This window comes from Trichoplusia ni, chromosome 7 (assembly GCF_003590095.1).
Source record: "Trichoplusia ni isolate ovarian cell line Hi5 chromosome 7, tn1, whole genome shotgun sequence".
Taxonomy (NCBI): Eukaryota; Metazoa; Arthropoda; class Insecta; order Lepidoptera; family Noctuidae; genus Trichoplusia; species Trichoplusia ni.
Genome location: NC_039484.1, coordinates 7,776,044 through 7,790,869, shown reverse-complemented (window position 1 = coordinate 7,790,869; position 14,826 = coordinate 7,776,044). Strand labels below are relative to the sequence as shown.

At 37.7% G+C, this 14,826-nt stretch overlaps 2 protein-coding genes across 4 annotated transcripts; both read right to left on the bottom strand.

Moving 5' to 3' along the window:
* Positions 1-41: 41 nt before the first annotated feature.
* LOC113495604 (collagenase-like) lies at positions 42-6,011 on the bottom strand. Of its 3 annotated transcripts, none has more exons than XM_026874415.1 (9): positions 5,907-6,011; positions 4,787-4,832; positions 3,454-3,616; positions 2,857-3,023; positions 2,307-2,414; positions 1,753-1,901; positions 1,342-1,450; positions 268-626; positions 44-177 (listed from the first exon to the last, which is right to left on the bottom strand). In XM_026874415.1, the coding sequence occupies exons 1-9, from the start codon at positions 5,955-5,957 to the stop codon at positions 79-81; spliced, it is 1,251 nt and encodes a 416-aa protein (XP_026730216.1). In that variant the 5' UTR covers positions 5,958-6,011; the 3' UTR covers positions 44-78. The 3 variants fall into 3 exon arrangements, with proteins under 3 accessions (XP_026730214.1, XP_026730216.1, XP_026730215.1); XM_026874414.1 differs by having other exon boundaries at positions 78-141; positions 214-626; XM_026874413.1 differs by having other exon boundaries at positions 42-626.
* Positions 6,012-7,748: 1,737 nt separating this feature from the next.
* LOC113496005 (collagenase-like) lies at positions 7,749-12,894 on the bottom strand. The gene is made up of 8 exons (XM_026875054.1): positions 12,792-12,894; positions 12,102-12,150; positions 11,430-11,595; positions 10,768-10,934; positions 10,343-10,450; positions 9,521-9,666; positions 9,104-9,212; positions 7,749-8,234 (listed from the first exon to the last, which is right to left on the bottom strand). Exons 1-8 carry the CDS (start codon positions 12,843-12,845, stop codon positions 7,951-7,953), a joined length of 1,083 nt encoding a protein of 360 aa, XP_026730855.1. The 5' UTR covers positions 12,846-12,894; the 3' UTR covers positions 7,749-7,950.
* Positions 12,895-14,826: the final 1,932 nt, after the last annotated feature.

The window sequence follows — 14,826 nt, the reverse complement described above, 5'->3', positions numbered from 1 at the left end:
AAAATAAAAAAGCCTTATAATAAATAATAAAATAGATTTAATATATGTTTAAAGTAAACACTGTTTTTTATTTATAATTTAGTTGACAAAGTGTACTTTAGAGAAGTAGGGCACCTCAGTGACCTCAGGGTCTTCGGGCACCTCAGGGTCCTCTGGCTGTTCAGGGTCTTCTGGTACCTCAGGGTCCTCAGGGACCTCAGGGTCTTCTGGGACCTCAGGGTCCTCTGGCTGTTCAGGGTCTTCTGGTACCTCAGGGTCTTCTGGGACCTCAGGGTCTTCTGGGACCTCAGGGTCTTCAGGCTGTTCGGGGTCCTCTGGCTGTTCAGGGTCCTCTGGCTGTTCTGGGTCTTCAGGCTGTTCAGGGTCCTCTGGCTGTTCAGGGTCTTCAGGCTGTTCAGGGTCCTCTGGCTCCTCAGGGTCCTCTGGGTCCTCAGGGCTCTCAGGGTCCTCTGGCTGCTCAGGCTCTTCGGGCTCCTCCTCGTCAGATTCGCTGCTCTCGGAGGAGTCCTCTTCGGATGATGATGAGCTGTCTTCTTCAGAGGAGCTTTCCTCGGCGACGGTCCAGTCGAAGTCGATGCCGGTGACCTCTAAGTACCAGTCGTGGTAGTGTCCGGGACGAACGTAGCCTGCACATGAAGATATAACAGTCAATATCTAGAATAGGGTGGTACTGCTTGTGTGTAAAGAATTGCAACGCATTGCCATACACCGACATAAAAACGCGGATATCGTACGGCGGTTCAGTAAGAACGCGACGCTTTTTTTATCGAGTAGTGTTGCATTTTGAGCGCTGGGCGTTGGGCGCTAAAGAGAATAGTTGTATGAACATGTACTTGGAAATGCATTTGTTCTATTTTAACGCGCCTTAAAAAAGCTCCCGTGAGAATCAGGCCTTAGTTATATTTCTTCCAACTTCACAAAACTGAATGGTTCTGTTTTTAATTTTGATTAGAATTTAATTCAGTTTTCAATTCGGTCCTGAGTTGGTGCCACCAACCAAACCAAGATCGAGTAGCGATAGCATAGTGCGTAGTTACTACTTGTGCTTATGCGTAGATTAGCTCTAGTATTCAAAGTTCTAACTCGAGTTGTGGAGACAAATAAGCAATACAGAGAGACTCATGGGAGAATGCCTTGCAGGTAGAGAAACGTATGAAATGGATCATAAATGTATACTTAGTTGCTGGCTCTACATTTTCGAAACGATGGCTCGCTTCCTACCAAAGCGCCACTAAACTATCAAGCAACTAAGTATACATTTACTATATTGTCTACAAAGAGGAGACCCTCTTTGTTTAGAAAAATATCAGGCACAGCTAGAGACAGTTCTGTTTAACTCACCAGAAGGCCAGGGGGTGTTGCATCCAGCGTTAGATCCGAAGCTCACGACTCCAACCTGGGTGCGCACTCCATCTTCATCGATGGCGGTCAGGGGGCCACCGCTGTCACCCTGAAGGTTGAATTCATTCATTAAAAAAAAGCTCAAGTAACATCTCATTATCTATAGGTGACTGGAGGGTCTATCATTACCTCTTAATGTCTATAAGTCCGTTTCAGTTTGATTGATTTTAATTGCTCTCTCTTTTAAAACTACACTTATTTCAAGAGGTAAAATAACTTATTGGTATGACTATCTGTTTTGCCTTCAAGGAGCACTTTAAATTATTCTATGTTGCGTTTAACCATTGTCAAACCCACTGCAAAGTCTCAATGGACTTCCATTGACATTAACAGGAGTAGATCAAATCTTACCTGGCATGAAGACTGGGAAGGATTGTCGTAGTATTGCACGCAGAGGGTCTCGTCCTTGATGACGCTGCTGTTGATGTACCAGCTCAGACACTCCTCGTTGGTGATACCGCGCTGCAGCACCCACAACAAGATCTCGGATGCAGCACCACCTGGGAGTAACATAAAATCCTGTAAACTCTAGTTTTTTTAGATTACTTTATTCCGAATTGTGGAAAATAAGATTTCTTTTACTTCTTACATTTTCATTTGATTTCGTAAAAACTACCTTACCTTAGGGGGTAAATGCGGGATGGGGTTAGGGGATAATTTAACCCTTAAAAGGAACCTCGATTCAAGCCACATGCCCAGACTCAGAAGAAGCATTCGGGGATCACAAAAGCGATTTTTCTTCGAAGGGGTATGGCTCAGCAACTACAACTCCCCTCTTCCTTTCACAGTCCTTACAGGACGGAAACCTATGTCTTTGTTATTTTTAACGGACTGGAGATTTGATGAAATGACAATAACTATTTCCCTATTCTTGGGTGGGATACGACTTGTAGTTAGATACGTACCGTTCCACAGATCGTCGGTACGGCCGTATCCGCTAACAGTCAGGACGACACCGTCGTAGTTGTTGTTCTTCTGGGCACGGCTCTGCAGACGCACGGGTTGCAAGTTGGCTGGAAAGAGGAAGAAGAAAAAGAATTGTTAAATAAAAATATGTTTAACCTCTTATGTTCGAATCATAAACACAAAAACGATAAAATCAGATTAAGAATTAACAGCCAGACTTAAATAAGCATGTATGGAAGACACAAATACTTTTTTCTGAACGAGGCAAATCGAGCATGCAGAACTTGGTTACGTTCAACTGGTGATCTGAGCTTCGAACCGCATCTTATGTAGAAAATTGCAGCTATGTAAAAGAGTGATACTCCTCTAGTCCGTGTTAATAGGCTTTGTACGCTCCTTGCTAAGCTCTAACTTTGCAACAAATGATTTTTCGTTAATAGTCTTATTTTAAGTGGTAACGAACTAGCTGTGGTACTACCTACCGCCGATCCATGCTTCTTAAGGCCGTCAAAGATGAATGAAAATATTTTTTTTGAAGGTGTTACTTACGGGTGAAGGTAACAGCCTGGTAGAGTCCAAGCAGAGCGATGTCATCAGTCTGAACTCCGGCGAGGATTTCATTATACTTGGGGTGGATGTACTTGAGGTCTGTCTCCACGATGTAATCAGGACGAGTCAGGTTTGTCAAACCCAGGCGGACGACGAAAGTTAAACGGCTGGGGAAAAAGTTGATTCGTAAGTTTTTTCGACTTGCAAGTAACAACAGGCGCGGCGGCAGTGTTATTCACAAACAAAAAGTGTAATAGATTTGCCATTGGCAACATAGAAACGAGCTAATCATGTGCTGTCTGTTTTTATACTATACATAATTAACAAAAAGATATATCTAATAGGTACGGTACCTATTTTGATGCCTTAGAATTCAGTGTTTATCAATATCTGTTATAATTTAATTTCAAGCAAAACTATTTTTTTATATATGTCCTGTTTAAGATCCTGCTGCTGGGCAAAGGCATTCCCTACCCGTTCTCTTAATGACCTCTTTATCTTTTGCAATTTCTGGCGATTTTCTTCGACTATTACTAATTCATTTAAATATTATTATTATTTTATTGCTGTCCATCTATCAAGCTTCTATTAACTTACTTGGCCAGGCAGTGGGCAGCTGTGAGCACCCATTTCTCGTCGATGATGGATCCACCGCAGGAGCTGACGGCTCCGAAGTTGTTGACCATACGCACGCTCACTTGGAAGGGGATCTGACCATCCTCGGCGGGCTGGCCAGCCACAATACGAGAGCCGGACTGGACTGAAACAGTTAGGAATCAATTAATAAACATAAATACCTATATTTGTTCTAAATTTATTTTGTCAAGGTAAACAATCTTGGTGCGTCTTTTTGTCTAAAACTCAGTTTGAAAATAAAACGCGATTAAAATCAAATATGAAACTACCATAAACATATTTAAATTAAATATAGGTAGGTATGATTGAATTAAATCTTCTTTGTATCTGTTCTGTTGTTCTCTCAATTAGAGCAGAATCGCAGTAATCTATCATTAATAAGTAATCGTTTAACACACATACTTATGAAGCGATGTTTTTTTTTAATTTAGTACCTACGTAAAAATGTTTTCTTCACTATGCATTTCTGGGTTTATTCAAAATAAAATTAAAATCTCTAGAACTCGATTGACCTTGATTATAAATAGGTATTAAAGCGTCTTTGATATATAAATAATTATGCCAATGACACTTTATCGTAAGTGTTTCGATAATCTGTTTAAATACGAGATATCGATCCTAATTAATTTTGCAATAGGTAATTTTTATACTGCATTAAATTATTTTCTCCGATAAACAATGTATCGTTTTGTGTGATTTATTTTGAAATTTGTCGTTTCAGACATAATTAAATTTGCATTAGTATAACTTCATCAATGGATGAATTATGATCTAATAGATTATTAATCTTGACTGCCCAACAACACCTTCATATAATATTATATACTTTAATGTAATAAAAATGATCTACTTATAAAATATGACAAGTAGATTATATTTGGTAATTAATTAGGCAATAGTCGGTCAAGCGCGGTTCCGAAAAAATTGATTAAGTAAAATATGTTGGGCGACGAATAAAATTCAACTGTATTGGTCACCCAACCTTATTATTAAACACTTGGACTTTAACCGTTGTTTACCTTAATCTTTATTTTTTGTATATTTTGTTGTTACATATATTTTTTTGCCACAAATTGGCTCTAGTTAAAAGTATGGTTTTTAATTGTACATTATTTTTAAAATTTGGGAAAAATATCAGAAGCGCATTTAGCTGTTATTATTCTCAAAGAAATGATAAGATTTATAAAGATTATTTTTAATCTAGATTTTTCTGTTGTCTTATCTTTAAGAATGTTAAGTACTTTAAAATTTATTTTTCTTACTTAAATGATAATTGATATTAATGTCAACTTACCTCTTAAGTCCTCGATAACGGCTGGTTCAGCCCTGAATAGGCCAGCCTGTAATTATGAATATACTGTTAGATGTATATATATTTGACAGCATTTTCGGTCATACAATGGATGAATTTGAACCCTTGGTCAGTGACCTTGGTAGCGTAGTTGTTAAAGCAACTGGTGCGTTTAACTAGGAGTTGTGGGTTCGACTCCTGTGCAAGGTTGCTTTTGTATTATTGGTTACCTACTGATTACATGGTTTTTGAAGAATCTGTACAATATGTGTTCCTGGTCTATTATGGAATGCCAGAGGGTCGTATTCAGGGATGATGATATGTAAGTTATTATTGACTATTAATATAACAGTGTAAACACTTATATGAATAAGCGGATATTGTAATTATGTTAGAAACTTCGGAGTTAAAACTAATAACACAACCATAGAAGATACCTAAGGGTCTAGACCTTATTTAGTAAGCTTATGATTGTGTTTCTAGCAATTTGTTCTAATTTTGCTTTTAATTTACAAAAAGTTAAAGCCTAAAAACTTCGTTTTAAAAAGAAATGCTACGATTATTTCGTGTCGCCACATCCCTTAAAGATGTTAAAACATACAAATTATAACATAATCAGTAATTGAATGACAATATTATGGGGATAATAAAAATACTTAAATTATCTTTTAAAGATTTTTTTGAGATATAAAACACTACACTTCTTACGTAAGTTTTAAAGAATGCTACATACAAATAGGGCTACTAAAGCTAAAAATATAGATTTTCAAAAAATATTGAGTTATTTTCAAAATTAAAAGGCAAGAAAAAGATAAAAAGCACTTAAGTGTGGTAGTGGGGACTAAAAACATTACTTGCTAGTAAAATGTGGCTTGCTGGTAAGTGACGTCACACGAGATTTTAAATCACCGCGTCCACTTCATTTCTTGATTATGAGATAACAGAAAGAAAGGAAAACTATTGAGAAGTAAATCGAATTGAATTGAGATAAAAGAAAAAATACGTTTCCAACATTTTTTGAAAATCTGTCTGTTAGACTTAACAGTTTCTTTTTTGTCAAATTCCTTCTTGTATATTTCTGAATACTTTTTTATAACTTTATAATTTTAAATATGGTACTTACCTGGGCATAGCCCAAGACAAAGAATAGTCCCAACAGATACGCGGCCGCCATTGCGAACGATCGCTTTCGGAATGGATAACTAACTATTGCTGTATAATTATATTAACTGACCATCAATATGACGAACATTGGATTAAATGATAACTCATTATCATCTTGGCTTACGATATCAAAACTAATTAGGGTTTTTTTTTTAATTTTAGATTTGTTTGTCACCATAATTTTGTTTTTTAAGGTATATTTCCTTTTACATCTCTGTTTTGATACTTAATTATGAACCTTACCATTAATTACCACCATATATAATCAGAAGTAGAGATTTTATGTCAGTTTTGTTTACAACTCGATTCCATTCCAGAAAAGAGCTTAAATAAGAAGACTTACTCCTGAACTTTCTTCTCCCTCTCTCTCTTCTGTCTGCTTATCAAGAATATACGACCTCCGTGGTCGAGTGGCGTACGCACCGGTTTCAAGGTGTCGCTAGCTCTGAGGTTCCGGGTTCGATCCCCGGTCGGGTCAATGTAAAAATTCACATTTGTACATTGTCTCGGGTCTGGGTGTTTGTGGTACCTTCGTTGTATCTGAATTCCATAACACAAGTGCTTTAGCAACTTACTTTGGGTTCAGAACAATGTATGTGATGTTGTCTGCATTTATTTATTTATTATTTATAATAAATACGCCATATCTTCTTTCCACCGTTTGTCAGCGCTTTGTCCTATGTCAGTGACTGTTTATCTTTATCCTAGATCCTATTCTTAACTATTTATTTATTTAAACTTTCTAGTATAATTGTTGTACATGTGGTGGACTTATTGCTGCATGGCATTATCTACATCGAAGGTACCTACTATGCAATCTGCCAATTGCTACAGCTGATTGATGTCTAATTTTTATCCATTAAATGTAGACCATTTTGGGCTATGTCTACATAGAAATCCTCATTTAATGCATATTTAAACGTTGCACGGTTCCAATGTACATCGTTGCATTACAGGCAAGTGAAATTGATTTTAGGACATGTCCCAAAAACACACAAATAATTGCGTACATTTTTTGACGTCACTTAGTATTAAAGGAAAGATACTGAGGGATTAACCCAACCATTACTTATCCGTTAAAAAGGAAATGACACTCTTATGTACGAAAATAGTATCTCATATTGTAAGATACGTAACGTTTAGAGATATGATCAGGAAATCATTCAATAACAACTTATTTTGGGCTTTACCAACGAGTTCTAGTAAGGAGTTTATCGCATAAAAGCTACTGGTCGCTTTTGTATTGCGACGCTCAAATATACTCTGATTGGGGAGTTGTCGAAGAAAGAATTTACGCATGTAGGGAGCTGTCATGCTGTTATATTTCTTTTAAAAGCAGTATGCCTCAGGAGTGGTCGATTTGGTGACTCGGGTCGGTAATTATGTTATACAGCACATGAGGATTTTTCGATCACCCTCTTGAAGGCAGGCCATTGGTTGTAGCAGAGGAACCATCGAGTGATGAAAGCGCTTGCTCATTGCTGTGTTCTGGTTTTACGGTAAAATATTGCTTTAAATATTGTCCTTCCTACACTGTAAGAGCTGGGGAGTGAAAATAAGTCTACCTATAGGAATGTATGGTTGTTAGTGGCGTCTTTGGCACGTGGACGCCAATTTGCCTTGATGTAGTTCCAAGAATATTCAATTATGGATTTTTTGATTGAGTTTTAGCGTATTTGTTTGTTTGCTGTCCTTTTCGATAGCAATTTCAAGAAAAAACAGATGAGCTATAATAGTAGTAAGTTAATGAAGCAATTGACAATGAAAATAGAGGTTGGGTAGTAACGAAAGCCGTAATTTAATTGACTTATTTATTCATTTTGACTTTTGATGAAGTTAAGGTACCAATTCGTATGGTGACAAGGTCAAGGCAGCCTACTACCTTTACAAATGTCCATTTTGCAGAAGCGACACCGCTATATGCAATGTAGAGCACTATCTCGTTCGCAACGCTGAGGTCTTACTTTAAGATCTGGTGGTAGGCCCTTACAGTTATCAGGTATTTAAGCACTGTCGTCTTCTTCCGGGGCGCTGGTGACATCATCTTCTTCCGGAGCGCTGGTGACATCGTCTTCTTCCGGAGCGCTGGTGACATCGTCTTCTTCCGGAGCGCTGGTGACATCGTCTTCTTCCGGAGCGCTGGTGACATCGTCTTCTTCCGGGGCGCTGGTGACATCATCTTCCTCTGAGGAGCTGGAGCCGTCGTCTTCACTGGAGAATGACCAGTCGAAGTTCATTCCTGTGACATTCTGCAGCCAGTCATGGTAGTATCCGGGACGAACGTAACCTGTAAAAGCGAAGATTGGGGTTTACTTTACTTTTTCTTTTATAATCAATTTCATGAAAGAGGAGATTCACATTTCGTCTCTCGTATTTTGTTAAAGTGTGTTTCTTCAGAACTTTGGACTGGATGAGCTGATTTTGTTGCTTCTTTATTTATTTAACGTGAAATAGCTGTTATTTTGGATCCATTAAATTTCATAAATTTTGGCTTAGGTTTTATTTGACGCTATTTGCAGAAATTTACTAGGCTAGAGGTTGTATTGTATCGTGGTTGATATAATTCAGTTCTGTATCAACCGACCATTCAGGATTTGAAATAATTCATTCTGTAGTCATAAGAATGTATATATGTTTCTCAGTTATGTTTCGACAGAAAAACGGATATTTTAATCGACACTACTAAATCAAAAATTGTTGAAAATGTTTTTCGTCTAAAATGTGTTATGTTATCATCGTATTTCTATATCTGTTACTAGTAATGGCTGGTTTTTGAAATGCTTTTGAATTTGAATTTGATAAATATGTTCTTATCAGTTAATTGATTGCTTGGTTTTCCCTAAAACAACTAATTGCAGTAGATTTCGTGAGATTTCACTATGAGAATCTTCCTTTTAAGTAATAATTTAAGGAGGGGGAAGAAGGGTTTAGGATTAGGGAGGAGTGCTCACGACATTTTGTTGTTTGTATTTTAAATAATAAAGAAAGTTAAATTGCATCACAAGAATGTTTTCCTTAAAACTCAGAATTTTCGTTTATATTCTTCTGTGTTAGCTTAAAGTTAAACAAAATTGGAGCGGAGAACAAAAGCTGACTTAACATAGGTCTAAGTATTAGGCCTTTTAGTTACCAAGATGAACGCAGATTAAGACTTACCTGATGGTACTGGGTGGTTGCAACCCCACATGCTTCCGAAGCTGACCACTCCAATCTGGGTCAGCTTGTCGTCAGCATCGACGAAGACTAGAGGACCGCCACTATCTCCCTGGACAATTATTAATATGGTTCATGTAAGTATTAAAACAAATAATTGTGAAGATAGAGGGGATAGTTACTAAAGAAGTTTACCATAATCATAAATGATTACATGGAAGCATTCATTGAAAAAAAAGTAGTAGATTAGGCTACTAAGGAGCACTTTTTGAATGCCTAGAATGGACGGCACCATCTTTGCCATTCTCTGCCTCTTCAATACTCTTGTCGCGTGAGAAGAAATAGCCCAACAAAGGTCAATGATACCAAAACAGGCAAAATATGAAAATATATATTTAATAATGTATTATCATAACTGACCTGGCACGTGGACTGTGAGGTGTTGTTGTAGAACTGCGAGCAGATGATCGGATCCTGCACATTCTGGGCATTGTACCAGAGCCTGCACTCTGCGTTGGAGATTCCACGCTGCAGAACCCATCTCAGGACCTCAGAGCCAGTTCCACCTGGAGAAATAATCTTAGAATTATTGGTGCCACTCATCTAAAAGTTCTCTTAATACGTATTATAAATTACGCGTCACGTTGTTTATGTGAGCAATTTTATCCAACTTTAAAAATACGATAGCTTCCTTCTTAATTTATAGTCGCGAAGAGGCGGTACGATGTTCCCCGAATCAGCTAGTGGTTTATAAAATTACGAAAAGCTGTAGCACATGCCAAAGAAAAGTAACTACGAGTATATTTTATTCAAAGGGCTAGATTAGAAAATGCATTACGATCTTATTTCAACAATTATCTGGACTTTAAAAGACTTTTTCCACATTTCTTCCCTGGGTAGTCAGATAGGAAATGAAGACTTCAACGAACGCAAAAAAACACACGTTAAAGTAATCATATACTCGTATCCTAAGTACTTTTAGAATAAATAATTCATGTTGATGGTGATGAGATTTCAGTATGTTGTGTCAGGTGAGAGGCCTTTGTCGTGGACTGAGGCGGGCTGATCATGATGATGATGATGATGATGATTATTGCAAATATAATATTTTTGGGCAAATGTGCCCGAAAATATTATATTTGTTTGATTGTTTTACAGTTGTCTTGTGTGTATGTGAGTTTTGCCTGCTTCCCCGGACTATGAAATTAATGAGTTGATTATTGATAAGTATTAAGTACGAACCGTTCCAAGGATCGTCAGTAAGACCGAATCCGCTGGCAATCATCGTGACTCCGGCGTAGTTGGTGTTCTTTTGGGCACTGTTCATGAGACGGATCGGCTGCACGTTGGCTGAAACACAAACAGACTATCAGCGACGTTCATGATGAAATATTAAAAAGTTTTTATTTTCTATAATAATATTGTAAAGGGAAAGACAGTTGGGGCGTTTGTAGCGCTATTTTTTCTCTCGCAGCAAAACCATTTAGGAAGCGGTGAAGGGTGGGCGAAACTGGGTTAAGTCCAGTGTAATTTGACCTTTAAAAAACTGCTACTTAGTAGCCTGACTTTAATAAATAACATTTGATTTTGATATTCTTTTGTTATTGTTAATCATATTACGAAAAGTGGACCTACATTTAAAAAGGGACACTTGTATAGGTTTTTACCAGAGAACGGGATGGGTCTGGTGAACTCGATGAGCGCGATGTCGTCTCTCTGCACTCCGGCTATGATCTCGATGTATTCTGGGTGGATGTGCTTCAAAGTGGACTCGACGATGTGCTCCGGACGGGTCAAGTTCGTGAGACCAAAGCGGACCACGAATGTGTCACAGCTGGAAATTATTATAAATATATTATTTTGCTTTGCTCCTATTACCTTTAGCTGCAGAAACACAAATAAGTCGAAGCGAAAACTGCCCTAATCAGTCTAACGACTTTTGACATTTTGCGAAAATTATTAGATTTAGAAAACAGCAGCAATTAGTTTTCTAAGACCTACAGTGATAAATGTGAAGTACAGTATTGTAAAGAAGATTGTTATTTTCTTTATATTAAGAAAGGACAAATGTAGTTCAATCGTAGTGAGTATTTTTGAAATGGTAACTGCGACGATAACAAGCGAGGTTGCATAAGAGATTGATTTAAATACGTAAGTATTATTTACAAGGGGAGGGGGCATTGCCTCTAAAACTAGACCTGTGGCAGTCTTCGAGAAGCAGTGCTTTACTAGACAACACAGTGCTAGTCCAGTCTGACCTAGATTTGTAAGCTCTAGTGTTCACACGTACAAATTCGGAATGTACTTACGGTAACGTCATTTTACTTACTTGGCCAAGCAATGAGCAGCCGTCAGCACCCATTGTTCATGCAGGATGGATCCCCCGCAGGACGTGACAACAGCATTCGCTCCCACCATACGCACGCTGACCTGGTAGGGGAACTGGCCTTCCTCCGCCTCCCATCCAGCTACGATACGGGATGATGGGGGCTGAGCTGTGAAAAAAATAGAACTCTAAATATAAAATGGTTGATGCAGATAATATATTTAATCAATACATGTTTTGTAACATATTCGGATATCAGTTTATCTTTAGAACTTTAATTTGTCTTGTCACTATGATTGCGCCTCATATGCCGTTGTTAGAGCGAGATGTTAGTACGTAGGATAGACAGAACTTGACCTTCAATACAAAAATAGGGGTTTTATAAGTTTCACCGGTTTATGTGGCTAACTGCGATACAAACGCGTTAATAGATTTAGTTCTTTTTTTAAGATTGCTAGAGAACCCTCTAGCAATCGTTCTTGACAATCTGCCAAAGTCGGCCAAGCCGTTCTTTTCTATAGGAGTGTTATAAGTTTGTTATGAGTGTACTTGTATAATTTTTGTAGCACTGTAGCTTATATTATAATCTCTGTATGCAGTATTTTTATTTTAACTTACATTGACGTTACATTAATTACAAGACAGTTTTCAACAATTCCCATAATGAATGCTTACCATTTCTCAGGTCCTCGATAATGGCTGGGCCTGATTTGAAAACTCCTCCCTGAAAGATTGAAATTGTTTTTAGTACTGTAAGTTACTCAAAGTCACGAATCAGTCAACATTACATTTTCACATTATCTGTGTGTGCGTTGTTTACATCGTTCGTGATAGAAGTATCAATAGATTGTTTAAGAAGGAGACGTAAAACTTGAGACGCAAAGCTTCCTGAATGTCTTTCTAGTAAGATCGTCGCTACTCCTTAAAGCTCGCGAGAATATCAAAGCCTTTCCATTCAAAATTTTATATGAATATAACACAGAGGGGGCCAAAAACGAAATATCTAATACAGTTGAAAACGATTTGTCTCTCGCGCCAAGGACTTTAATCCTTCTGTCTCAAAGGACACCTACGCATTTAAAGAAACCCAAGCTTAAAACAAGCATTCATGGATCACACTACTATCCTAAGGGAACCGAAGCCAGTAGTGCCAGTATACACTGCTTCCACAATTGCCAGTTCGTGACTGTCACCAGTCAATTATTCTTACAAGAATTAGGAGTGACAGTCAAGTTGTAGAAGCTAGACTAATGCTACATGCTGAGCACTATACCTTCTCTCTTCTTCAACATCACAAGTCCTTCTTTAAGAAACCGTAGAAGCCATAATGAGATTTTACATTCACATTTTGTATTGCGTTCTTACCTGAGCTACGCCCAAGATTAAAAACAGTCCGAACAAAGACACCACCATCTTCATCGATCACTCTTCAAATGTATTTCTCTAGTCTCACCTGTGTTTTTATTATGTTACTGACAACTGATAAGCGTTATTATAAATCTGAGTGAGTAATTATCGCGGATTATGCCTTGTTTGGGGAATTCTACTTTATGCTTGATATTTTTGAGTTTGTCTCTCTGACTGAATAAAAGCAAGTAAAATGGGGTGAATATATAAGTGTACTAGCTCATCCTATATTTCGTTAAGCCGGGCTGATTTGCGAGTCTTATTGTTAAGAGTCTTCAGTCTTATTGTTCAGTTAATTTACGATTTAATTGCAAAAGATGCAAAGTACATGAGAGTGTTAGTATAAAAATACATTTAACAACTTTTAGACTAGTATGGCCAGTTAAAAAGTTTGCTGGCCTTTTAAGATCTGTAAGCCTAAATCCTTAAAGTCTCGACTCTATGACGAGAAGAGCTGTCACGCTTCCACAGCGGAGTAATTCAAGCTGACCCGGCAAACGTTTTTTTTCCATATAATTAACTTCTGGGGAATGCCTAGTGTAGAAAGAACAATGAGAATAAAAAAATGGGTTGTGAAAAATACATGTTGTCCGATTCCCAGACCTACCCAAAGTGCGTGTAATGAGAATCGGTCAATCCATTTCGGAGGAGTTGTATTTATTAGAGAATATATCCTACATTTCATAATATAGAAACAAACAAGCATATTACTTATTGTTATAAATAAATCATTAACTTATCTTGATATTACTGTTTTGTAAATAACGATAATAATCTAAAAAACATATTGGGTTTTTCGTATTTAATTTCGTTTCTACAATACTGGTGACCGCCCCGGCTTCACACGGGTTTACCTAATGCTGATTTCTTAATGATTAACTTTCAGGGCTACCACTACCGCACACCCACAGTGAGGACTTTAGTTAAAACTGTAACATTTCCTAAGATATTTAATGAAATTAAATGAACTAATAGACAACAAAGGGGAATGCCCATTTTTGGCCATGAAACGCCCAATGACATGCTTTTGTATAAAAATATGTCTTGAAGTTTGTATGGTCGGTGGGCATTCCCCTTTAATAATGTTGCGGTTGACGTTTTTTCTTCGCAAATAAGCGTTGTTTTAGAAAAAAGTTGACTGCCAAAAAATGGTTATAAGTAGTAGGTCAACTTTAAAAGATAAATAGGGCCGTCGCGGACTTTTGTAAGCCATTTTCAGGTGTGCAATATTGTAGAACATTATTTCGATACTGTTTTCCAATATCTCGTAGGGTTCGCAATGAAAGGGTAAAAATAGTCAATACATTAGAAACCTCTAAAATGGTCAGTGTTTTTCAACCTTCCTTTTGAATCACTTTATCTATTAGAAAAAACCGCATCAGAATCTGTTGCGTGCTTTTAAAGATTTAATCATATACATAATAGGGACAGACAAACAGCACGAGTGACTCGTTTAATAACATGGAGTGTGATAGTAATTAGTCATAACAGGGTTTTTAGCTTTTGTTATCTTTTGCTGGGCTGATGATAATTCGGTTACATAAGTGTAACGATTTTTACCCAGACGTCTTGGTCGGGACGGGGCTTACCCGGCGTTAACTTAATTGCAAAGAGAGCTAAAACACAAATGCAGTATACATATAGATAAAATTGGAGATATGAGAAGCTCGTGGCTAAGCTGTAACCGCATAAGTGAAACGCTCACAGGTTAAGCTATGCTTGACGCGGTTGGTCCGTAGATGGGTGACCATCTCCCAGCTAAGATACCATTGCGCGTTGCAAGTGCTGCTGCAACCTTTGGCCAGCTCAACGACCGTGTCTGGAGATCTCATGACATAAAGTTACAGACCAAAATTAATGTCTACAAAGCGCTAGTCATGCCTATGGTTATGTACGGCGCAGAGACTTGGTGCCTCTATAAATCAGACGTAAGGAAGCTTGACACGTTTCATCTGCGATGTCTTAGGTGCATCTTGGGGATTAAGTGGCAGGA

What these genes read in the sequence shown, in the direction of transcription:
- LOC113495604 (XM_026874413.1), bottom strand. Translation starts at nt 5,957, where the DNA reads ATGGCGGCCGCGTATCTGTTGGGACTATTCTTTGTCTTGGGCTATGCC. An exon ending in TTGTCTTGGGCTATGCCCAG is followed by an intron (nt 4,833 to 5,906) that starts GTAAGTACCATA and finishes TCATAATTACAG; the next exon opens with GCTGGCCTATTCAGGGCTGA. An exon ending in CTTCCCAGTCTTCATGCCAG is followed by an intron (nt 1,451 to 1,752) that starts GTAAGATTTGAT and finishes TTCAACCTTCAG; the next exon opens with GGTGACAGCGGTGGCCCCCT.
- LOC113496005 (XM_026875054.1), bottom strand. Translation starts at nt 12,845, where the DNA reads ATGAAGATGGTGGTGTCTTTGTTCGGACTGTTTTTAATCTTGGGCGTA. An exon ending in TATCGAGGACCTGAGAAATG is followed by an intron (nt 11,596 to 12,101) that starts GTAAGCATTCAT and finishes TTTTTTTCACAG; the next exon opens with CTCAGCCCCCATCATCCCGT. An exon ending in TACTGACGATCCTTGGAACG is followed by an intron (nt 9,667 to 10,342) that starts GTTCGTACTTAA and finishes TTATTTCTCCAG; the next exon opens with GTGGAACTGGCTCTGAGGTC.